Source organism: Larimichthys crocea, unplaced genomic scaffold (genome assembly GCF_000972845.2).
Source record: "Larimichthys crocea isolate SSNF unplaced genomic scaffold, L_crocea_2.0 scaffold417, whole genome shotgun sequence".
Taxonomy (NCBI): domain Eukaryota; kingdom Metazoa; phylum Chordata; class Actinopteri; family Sciaenidae; genus Larimichthys; species Larimichthys crocea.
Genome location: NW_020855421.1, coordinates 112,290 through 123,275, shown reverse-complemented (window position 1 = coordinate 123,275; position 10,986 = coordinate 112,290). Strand labels below are relative to the sequence as shown.

The window sequence follows — 10,986 nt, the reverse complement described above, 5'->3', positions numbered from 1 at the left end:
CCCGCCACCAGCCTCGCCTCGCTGTCGTGTTTTCTCTGCTGCAGCGTCTCGTCTCGTCTCTGTCGTGTCCTCTGCAGCAGCGTCTCGTCTCGTCTCTGTCGTGTCCTCTGCAGCAGCGTCTCGTCTCGTCTCTGTCGTGTCCTCTGCAGCAGCGTCTCGTCTCGTCTCTGTCGTGTCCTCTGCAGCAGCGTCTCGTCTCGTCTCTGTCGTGTCCTCTGCAGCAGCGTCTCGTCTCGTCTCTGTCGTGTCCTCTGCAGCAGCGTCTCGTCTCGTCTCTGTCGTGTCCTCTGCAGCAGCGTCTCGTCTCGTCTCTGTCGTGTCCTCTGCAGCAGCGTCTCGTCTCGTCTCTGTCGTGTCCTCTGCAGCAGCGTCTCGTCTCTGGGATCCGGCCTCCTGTCACTCGAAGCTTTTCTTCTGTGAAGCTCCGGCCGAGAGTCTTTGTGCCGCTGTCGACTGCTTGACGAGTGGGCTCCGACACAATGCATGCTGGGACAGCGGTAACCATGGAGATCTGTGGTTCTGACTGGATAATGTCACTGAGACAAACAGAACTCTGTTAGCTTTAGCCGTTAGCATCACAGGTACTGTTTTAGCATTTAAGCTAGCTCAGTCGCCACCAAAACCTCAGTTAGACAAACAAGTAAACAAATCAACAAATAAACAAATCAACAAGTAAACAAATCAACAAATCAACAAGTCAACAAATCAACAAAAACAAATCAACAAGTAAACAAATCAACAAATCAACAAAAACAAATCAACAAATCAACAAAAACAAATCAACAAATCAACAAGTAAACAAATAAACAAATCAACAAGTAAACAAATCAACAAATCAACAAATCAACAAAAACAAATCAACAAATCAACAAGTAAACAAAAACAAATCAACAAATCAACAAATAAACAAAAACAAATCAACAAATCAACAAGTAAACAAATCAACAAATCAACAAAAACAAATCAACAAATCAACAAAAACAAATCAACAAGTAAACAAATAAACAAATAAACAAATCAACAAATTAACAAAAACAAATAAACAAATAAACAATAACAAATCAACAAATCAACAAAAACAAATTAACAAATCAACAAATAAACAAATAAACATAGGTTAAGGAGAGATGAGAGCAGAGGAGGAAACAGGAAAGGAGGAAAGGAGAGAGGAGAGGAGAGAGGAAAGGAGGAAACAGGAGAGAAGAGGAGGAAACAGGAGAGGAGGAGGAGAGGAGGAAACAGGAGAGGAGAGGAAGAAACAGGAGAGGAGGAAACAGGAGAGGAGAGGAGGAAACAGGAGAGGAGGAGGAGAGGAAGAAACAGGAGAGGAGGAGAGAGGAGAGGAGGAAAGGAGAGAGGAGGAAACAGGAGAGGAGAGGAGGAAACAGGAGAGAGGAGAGGAGGAAACAGGAGAGGAGAGGAGAGAAGGAAACAGGAGAGGAGAGGAGAGAAGGAAACAGGAGAGGAGAGGAGGACAGGAGAGAGGAGAGGAGGAAACAGGAGAGGAGGAAACAGGAGAGGAGAGAGGAGAGGAGGAAACAGGAGAGGAGAGGAGAGGAGGAAACAGGAGAGGAGAGGAATGAGCTGATTGTGACCCACAGATCTTCAGAACAGGAAATATGCTCCAAACCGAAACAAGCTGCTAAAAGAGGCTAAAAAACATTCATTGTATTTCATCATATAGAAGCTAAAGATGCTACGTGGCTACTTTAGCTGACTACGTGAACGTGAGAGATGAAGCTCCTCTGACGGAGGCGACGCTCCACGTTCAGGCGGAGTAACGGCTGGTTACTGTGTGTGTGGTGAAACCAGAAGAAGGGTGGAGGATATTTATAGAGAGATGGAGAGATGGAGAGATGATGGAGGCTGAAAACAGGAAGGACTGAAATAGAGCAGTGACAGGGTGACGGATGCTCGGACGGAGAGATATGAAGGCAGAGAGAGACTTTTCTTTTCCTCCGTCACGTGGAGCTCTGCTGTCTTCACGCCCACGTCCTCCTCCAACCTCTCTCACCAGCATCCTCCACTGCAATCAGCTCTTATGAAAGCTCTCTCCACCCGCTCCATCTCTCTCCACCCGCTCCATCTCTCTCCATCTCTCTCCACCCGCTCCATCTCTCTCCACCCGCTCCATCTTTCTCCATCTCTCTCCATCTCTCTCCATCTCTCTCCACCCGCTCCAGTTCTCTCCATCTCTCTCCACCCGCTCCATCTCTCTCCATCCGTTCCATCTTTCTCCATCTCTCTCCATCTCTCTCCACCCGCTCCAGTTCTCTCCATCTTTCTCCATCTCTCTCCATCCGTTCCATCTCTCTCCACCCGCTCCATCTCTCTCCACCCATTTCATCTCTCTCCATCTCTCTCATCTCTCTCCATCTCTCTCCATCCGTTCCATCTCTCTCCACCCATTTCATCTCTCTCCATCTCTCTCCATCTCTCTCATCTCTCTCCATCTCTCTCCACCTGCTCCATCTCTCTCCACCTGTTCCATCTCTCTCCATCTCTCTCCACCTGTTCCATCTCTCTCCACCCGTTCCAACCGTTCCATCTCTCTCCATCTCTCTCATCTCTCTCCATCTCTCTCCACCTGTTCCATCTCTCTCCATCTCTCTCCACCCGTTCCATCCGTTCCATCTCTCTCCACCCATTTCATCTCTCTCCATCTCTTTCCAACCGCTCCATCTCTCTCCATCTCTCTCCATCTCTCTCCACCCTTCTTTACTCTGAATATTGTCAAATGATCTGCAGCTCCTAACGACTTCCTGTCCTGAGGTTCTCGGCTTGTTTACGTTAAAGACGTTATTCATTAGGCCTGTGTTGAAAAAATCGATTTTCCGATTCTGAATCGATTTGCATATTAATTCCTTCGATCGATTTAATTAAATCAAAATTTTAATACATTTCCCCCGGTGAACTTTAACCCCACTGGTCGCGTCACTGAATTGAATCAGGCGTGCACGTGTTTAAACTACGGCATCTCACACATGTGAGGTGCGTTCAATGGCCGTCGGAATGACTATGATGCGTTCATGAACATGGGAAAAACGGAAATTCACCGGAAATATAATAAAACTACAGACAAAAGAACATTCAAGGAAAACTACAACTACCAACCACTTCTGACATTGACGAATCTGACGTTGACATTGGACCTTAAACAGCAACATGTTGACGTCGGTTTCTTCAATTGAAATAAATTCAGCAGCAGAATATTAAATAAATATTAAATAAATATTAAATAAATATTAAATAAATATTAAATAAATGTTAAATAGATCTCTGAAAATAATGAGAACTGATCGCAGGAGGAATCTGATTATGAAACAGTGTCACAGAGTCTATGTCCTGTCATGACACACTTTCTGAAACTGTGTGTGTGTGTGTGCAATTCATTGTTCTGAATGAGTTCACCTTGTGTTAAACACACACACACACACACCACACCCACACACCAACACAAACACACACACACCCACACCTGTCAGAGTCCCACGTGGCTGGCGTATTTTGAGTAGCAACACAAGCAGACTTCAGTTGACTGGTTGTTGAGCTGCATGTGGTGGCACACACACAACCCCACACACACACACACACACACACACACACACAGCACACCACGCACATCAGTGCGACCCTTTTAGAGACAGGAATGTCTCATTGGTTGAGTTTTAGTCCGTGGGTGGTGGCCAAAGAAACAGACTGTCAAAACTGGACGAGTCTCTGTGCGCCCCGCGACTGTCTAAAACCTGGACGTAGTCTCTGTGACGTCCCTGCAGAATGCTACAAACTTGGACGTAGTTCTCTGTGACGTCCCCGCAGACTTTCTGTCTAAAACTGGAAGTAGTCTCTGTGACGTCCCCCGCAGGGGGGGGGCGGGGGTGGCTCGTTAAAACCTGGACGTAGTCTCCGTTTGATCGTCCCGCCAGGACTGTCCTCAAAACCTGGACGTAGTCTCTGTGACCGTCCAGCCGAGACTGACTCAAAAACCGGACGTAGTTCTTGTGACGTCCCCCACCGATGTCTAAACCTGGACGTAGTCTTCTGTGACGTCCCGCAGACTGTCTAAAAACATGGACGTAGTCTCATGTGACGTCCTCCCGCAGGCACTGTCTTTTAAAACCCCAACTGGACGTTAGTCTCTGTGACGTCCCCGCAGACTGTCTTAGAACATGGACGTAGTGCTCCCTATGGGACGTCCCGTGCAGACTGTCTAAACCGCTGGATTCGTAGTCTCTTCGTACGTTTCCCCGCAGTATGACTAAAACTGGATAGTGTCTCTGTGACGCAGTCCTGCCAGGCAGACTGTCTAAACCCTGGACGTAGTCTCTGTGAGCGTCACCGGCAGCACTGTCTAAAAACTGGAACGTTAGTCTCTTGAGTCCCCCACATGAACTGTCTAAAACCTGGAGTAGTCCGTTTTGACGTTCCCGCGATGCTAAAACCCTGGACGTGTCCTGTGATTCTCCCACGACTGTCGTAAAACGTCTGGACGTAGTCTCTCTTTCTTCTAATTGTTTCGTTTTTTTTTTGGAGCGTCCCGCAGACTGTCTAAAACCAGTGGACCATAGTATCTGTGACGTGCACCACACGACGTCTAAAACCTGGACGTAGTCTCTGTGACGTCCCCGCAGACTGTCTAAAACCTGGACGTAGTCTCTGTGACGTCCACACAGACTGTCTAAAACCTGGACGTAGTCTCCGTGACGTCCCCGCAGACTGTCTAAAACCTGGACGTAGTCTCCGTGACGTCCCCGCAGACTGTCTAAAACCTGGACGTAGTCTCTGATGTGGCTGTCTCGTTCTGCAGTCAAACTGTGACTCGGTGTCTTGCTGTATTTTTCTGCCGAGTCATGGTGCCGTTTGCTGACTGCAGGCTCCAGTCGGACTCGTGCTGCTGACTCGCCGCTCTCCGTTTAGCTGTTTGACTCCGTCAGGGACAGCGGACGCTGCAGGACACAAACATCTGCACAGTCAGTCTGTAAAGAATTATTTAATACTCATCATGGAGGGAGTCTTACATCATATCTCAGGACATGAACATGAACATGATAATAAACCGCTCCTGCTTCTTTAAGGATGAATTGAATGTGTTTGTGTGTGTGTGTGTGTGTGTGTGTGTGTGCTGTGATTGTTTCCTCACATGTTGCAGTAACGTGTTGTGACCAGAAGGAGGCGACGTCCTCCCAGTTTAGAGATGAAGTCTGTGCACATCAGGGAAAGGCTGCAGCCAATCAGAGAGCAGAAAAATGATCACGTGACAGTCACAACAGAACGGCCCCAGTCTCTGATTTAGGGTCAGTTTGTGATCCAATAAAGTTTAATATAAAATATATGATTATATTTATACATTTATTATATTTACATTTGACGTTTTCCTGCATTTGAATTTAAACAGTTTTTTCTGTTTGTAGTTTGTTGGCTTGTCCTTCATTATGTTCATGAACAAAAACAAACTTAAAATATATTTTACGCTCTTTTTATTCGACATGTCTGAACGTTTGAAGTTGGTTCATTCTTTCTGTTTTCATCTCGATGGAAGTTCACGTTGTTCGCTCTGATCCGCCACACGGACACGTACGAGGTTTAGTTTAGTCTTCTGAAGCCACAAAGGCTGGAAATCCTGCTGTGGAGACTGTCCAGAACTCTTAAGACTGTTTTTAAGACTCAGGTGGAGAAATGTTTGAGCAGACTGTCTAAAACCTGGACGTAGTCTCCGTGACGTCCCCGCAGACTGTCTAAAACCTGGACGTAGTCTCTGTGACGTCCCTGCAGACTGTCTAAAACCTGGACGTAGTCTCTGAGCTTCAGTGGTGTCTCTGGTTGCCTCCATCAATATTCGCTTAAACAAACCAGTTGTGTCTTGTGTCTGCCTGTTTCTTCTCTGCAGGTTGTGGACGAGTTTCTCGGCCTGCCAGTCAGCGCCAGTCTGAGGGTTTGAGTTTGACGGTCCCGTCGCTAACGGCAGCAAGGCAGCAGGAAGGAAGGACTCCGGCGGTGGGGGCGGAGTCGCAGGCGAGGTCAAGATGACGTCGGTAGCGGCGGAGTTCGAACACATGGAGATCCAGCAGCAGTACAACGATGGCGTCAACAACCGCTGGGACGCCGATGACTGGGACAACGAGAACAGCTCGGCTCGCCTGTTTGAGCGCTCGCGCATCAAAGCCCTTGCAGGTAAGAGGACGGACAGATGATTGCAAGGATGGTAGGTCAGATGATTGGACGGATGGTTGGTTGGTTGATTGGGCAGGTGGTTGGTTGGTCAGATGGTTGGTTGGTTGATTGGGTGGGCAGGTGAATTGGTTGGTTGATTGGGTGGGCAGGTGAATTGGTTGGTTGATTGGGCGGGTTGTTGGTTGGTTGGTTTGATGGGCGGTTGGTTGGTTGTTTGGATGGATGATTGGTTAGTTGATTGGGCGGGTGGTTGGTTGGTTGGTTGGATGGATGATTGGGCGGGTGGTTGGTTGGTTGGTTGGTTGGTTGGTTTGACGGGTGGTTGATTGGGTGGGCAGGTGAATTGGTTGGTTGATTGGGCGGGTTGTTGGTTGGTTGGTTTGATTGGTGGTTGGTTGGTTGTTTGGATGGATGATTGGTTAGTTGATTGGGCGGGCGGTTGGTTGGTTGGTTGGTTTGACGAGTGGTTGATTGGCTGAGTGGTTAGTTGGCTGGTTGGTTGGTTGGTTTGACAGGTGGTTGGTTGGTTGGTTGGTTGGTTGATTGGGCAGGTTGTTGGTTGGTTGGTTGGTTTGACAGGTGGTTGGTTGGTTGGGCGGGTAAGTTTCTGATTGTCATGGCCAAACAAAATACTCAAATCTCGGCAGATGTCCATTATTGTCTAATAATCAGACAGAATAACTGGACACCTATATTATTGATGACTTTATCAGCATATTTAAAAGTCATTTAAATGTTGCATCAGAATCTCACAGTATATTTTCCTCATCATTAATCGAGGTACATGGTGTTTAAATCAGTTTAAATGTATCGATGTTGTGTTCAGACTGGCTGGATGAGTTAACAGGATGATCTGATCAGGCTAACCTCGTGTAATCCTGTTTGGATGCAGCCCTGCATCAGATCTGTGACGTCCGTGTTGTTTTCCTCTGAGAAGTTTTGGTTTGTCTCCGTCCTGTTTTTGTGTCGCCTCTGTGGGAGTCTGAAGGTTTCATGAGCTGTGTCAACACTGAGAACAATGAGGCGTCTCAGAACTCTGACATCCTCGTGCTTTCCACTGCAGACGCTCCGCAGCGTGACGGACAATCAAAGTGCAAACTTTTCATTTTGTTCCGTTCTTGGTGGTGAAATGATTTTCGAGTTCCTCAGCCTTCACACCTGTTAATAATCTGGAGTTAACGAGCGCTAACGAGGCTCATTAACCAGCTTCAGGCTGAATAAACAACCAGACCGCTCTTTAAACTTCAAGTGATGCATGTAAATCTTCACGTGGTGGGAAAAGTGCTAAAAATCAATGAAGCTGAAACTTCTTCAAAGTACCTGATTAATAAATGAAATGAACTGGCTTCATCTTTAATTAATCATTAATCATTAATTGATTAATCGATGAGTTATTCACACGTTGTTTGTCTTCAGATGACGAGAAACTCAAACAACAAACGTGTCAGTTCATATTTTTTTATTGAATTAACTCATTTTAGCAATTTGTGATTAGCAGATTAATTATTGCTAATTGGTGTGTGTGTGTGTGTGTGTGTGTGTGTGTCACAGTAACTCGACCTCTCTCTCCGCCTGCTGCTGTTTTTACCCTGATGATGGCCGACTGCTTCAGTCGTGTCCCACTTCACTAAATAATTCACACCACTGTTAAATATGCAGAAGAAGAAGAAGAAGCTGACGGTGTGTGTGTGTGTGTGTGTGTGTGTGTGATTTTAATGCTGTGATGGAGTGTGAGGTGGAAACAGTTTAAAGAACTGACAGGAGAAACACGAAGCCAGACTTTTATTTTGAAGTTCCTTCAATGTGAAGACTTCCTGTTTTTCTGTGTTTTTATTGACTGAATATTTTAAAACATCGTCAAGGTAACCTTCAAATAACGCTCAGATAACGTTCAGGCAACGTTCATCATCTGAAAACCTGAACATGTACAGTGTGTGTGTGTGTGTGTGTGTGTGTGTGTTACGCCTCAATATGATATCCTGGGAAACACAAAACCGCCGGTCACCATGGAAACGCGGGCAGATCTACTTACAGTGAAGGCAGAGACAGAAGGAGTGTGTGTGTGTGTGTGTGTGTGTGTGTGTGTGTGTGTGTGTTATATTGACTCGTGTATCGTCTCCACACGCCGTCTGTGTGTCACTTTGTTCTTTATGCATTAAGTTCTTCGAGTTCAGACTGACAGTGTTGGAACGCGGCCGCTGACAACGAGGAGGAGGAGGAGGTGGAGTTGGAGGTGGAGGAGGAGGTGGAGGTGGAGGAGGAGGTAGAGTTGGAGGTGGAGGAGGAGGTGGAGGAGGAGGTGGAGGCTGTCAGACCTCAACATGTTCAGCAGAGTTAGTTTCTGATTTAAAACATGAAAATTAAGAAGTTTGAAAAATGGTCAAATGTTTGTAAACGACGGCAGAGAAACAAAAAAACGTGAAATCAAATATTCAAATAAGTCAAACTTTTATTTCTAACTATAACTAATAACTATTATTTGTTCATGGTTAAGAAAAAACAGAAAACTGCTGTAAAAATGATTCTGTGACTTTGAACCTGAAACATTCCAGATGAAACTTCAAACAACAAAGACGATGTAACAATTATACAACGAGCTGCACATTTAATTATATCCTCGTTATTTCACATGAATGTTTGTAATTTAAGAAGCAAACTAATCTGTTTAAAGTTTGGTTGTTCATTCGGCTGAGTCACTTTAATTACGAGCTGTTTGGAAATAACTTGTATGTTTTTAATTAAGAGTAACGAAGTATTTAACGAGTCCTCGTAGTATTTTCTGGGAGTGTACTGAAAAAAAGTGACGACGACTCACTGAGTCGCTTAAATTAGAACCAGAACCGGTCCGGGTTCCCCACAGAGACACACACACACACACACACACACACACACATCTCACTTCCTGTTCAGAGGAGCAGATGGAATGCTGGGAATGTTGGCGTGTGTGTTTGTGGTTTTAAAAACATCAGAAAGTGAAAGTAAAGAGTCTCTTTCTGATCCACCAAGCACGAAAACAACGCTGGTCTAACGTTAAGATAGCGCTGGTCTAACGTTAAGACAACGCTGAGTTAATGCTCCTCCATCGTGGCGGCCTGCTGCTCGCCGCTGTGACCTCACAGGAATGTGTGTGTGTGGTCAGCAGGCTGAGGCGGCGTGTCGCTGTGAGATTCAGCGCCGTGGTGTCAGTTTGAAGCTCTGGACCTAAAGACCAGGACCAGCACGCCGTCCCTCCGGGCGTCCGCTGTGAATGGCGCTGTGACTCCATGAATGGGGCGTTTGGTTCGTTGGCGGGGGGCGCCCTGAGGGGCCGAGCCACGAGGAAGCCAGATGACGGCAGGAAACGCGGCGTGACGCTCAGCATGAAGCCGGGACAGATTATCAACAGAACATGAAGAACGGGTCCGACTGTTTCCATCAGTGCAGAAACGTCTGGTCCATCTGTTGTCTGTTTGTGCCGACCTCTGACCTCTGACCTCTGACCTCTGACCGCCTTCAGCGTCTGAAGAATCATTTTTTAAAGAACAGCGATTCAAACCTTCATGTCGGTGAAAGTGAGACATTTCACATAAGACAGAGTCCACACGTCCAGTCACAGTCAGACAGGTCTGAAGGGTCTGAACACATGGAGGTCTGAAGGTGCAGTGCTGGGGTGACCCATCTTCTGCAGCCAGTCCAAGACCTCTCTTTGACCTCTGACCTCTGACCTCAGCGTTCCCATGTGCCTCCGAGTCTCTCTAACGTTGCGTCAGCGTTTGTTGACGTTGTGAACTTTGCTCTGGTTCCGCCGGTGAATGATCGACTTCAGTTTGAACGAGTCAAAGTGAAGAGCGTCTGAAATACGAACAGGAGAAACGCGGTCGCTCGTCTCCCAATATTTGTTCCACGTATTGTCTTTGTGTCGCGACCTTTGACCTCTCACCTCCTCCTGAGGCAGGAAGCTGATTCTCCTCCAATCAGTTTGAATGTCCTCGTCCTTCCTGTGTGTGTGTGTGTGTGTGTGTGTGTGTGTGTGTGTGTGTGTGTGTGTGTGTGTGTGTGTGTGTTGACGGACAGCAGGATCAAACAGGAAGTGCTGGCCGGGCTCAGACAGGAAGAACATCTCCACAGAAGGCTCTAATATTAGAGCTCAGATACTGTCAGGATGTTTGGACGTGTGTGAGCGATGAGAGCCGGGAACACACACACACACACACACACACACACACACACACACACACTCCGGCATCCCGGCTAACAGACTGAGCTAACAGCAGCTAACAGCGTCTCGTCTGTGTCAGACACATTTAAAACATGGAGGCCGTCGATTCTTCAGCCAATCACAAACTGACATGTCACATATAATGTAATAATAATAATAATAATAATAATAATAATAATAATAATAATAATAATAATAATAATAATCATCATATTTTTAATGAGAACATATCCTCCAACGAAAAGGAATCATTTAAGGTATTTGTTAGTATTGCCAACTACAAGCTATGGAAATCTAGATGGGCTGTGATTACAAATCAAACTTATTGACAGAGACGTTGTTTTTAAACAAATCATAACGGAACTTAGTAGGTGGCGAACTCTTGATACAAATAGTGTCCCGTGGCACTGTCAGACGTTCTGATTATGTTGCACCTGTTTATATAGGTGTGAGTGTGTTTATTTATGTGTATATGTATATATTCTGTATGTACGTGTACTTTTAATTATGGATATGTGTATTTTGTTTCTTTAATGTACTGTTTCCTTTGAGTGTATCTATACGTCTTTGTTTTTGTTTTGTATCCCTTTTTTAAATATGTATTTTCTCAAAATAAA

General features: G+C 45.9%; 1 protein-coding gene across 2 annotated transcripts in view; it reads left to right on the top strand.

The window, feature by feature from the left end:
* The window catches only part of LOC104931748 (spectrin beta chain, non-erythrocytic 1), an 82,965-nt gene that overhangs the window by 21,719 nt on the left and 50,260 nt on the right, over positions 1-10,986 (top strand). The window contains exon 2 of one of the 2 annotated variants that reach the window (XM_019259507.2): positions 5,888-6,171. In XM_019259507.2, coding sequence (XP_019115052.2) covers positions 6,024-6,171 — 148 coding nt within the window. In that variant the 5' untranslated portion in view covers positions 5,888-6,023. Of the gene's footprint in view, positions 1-5,887; positions 6,172-10,986 lie in introns of those variants that run through there. The other variant, XM_019259508.2, reaches the window with a different exon arrangement.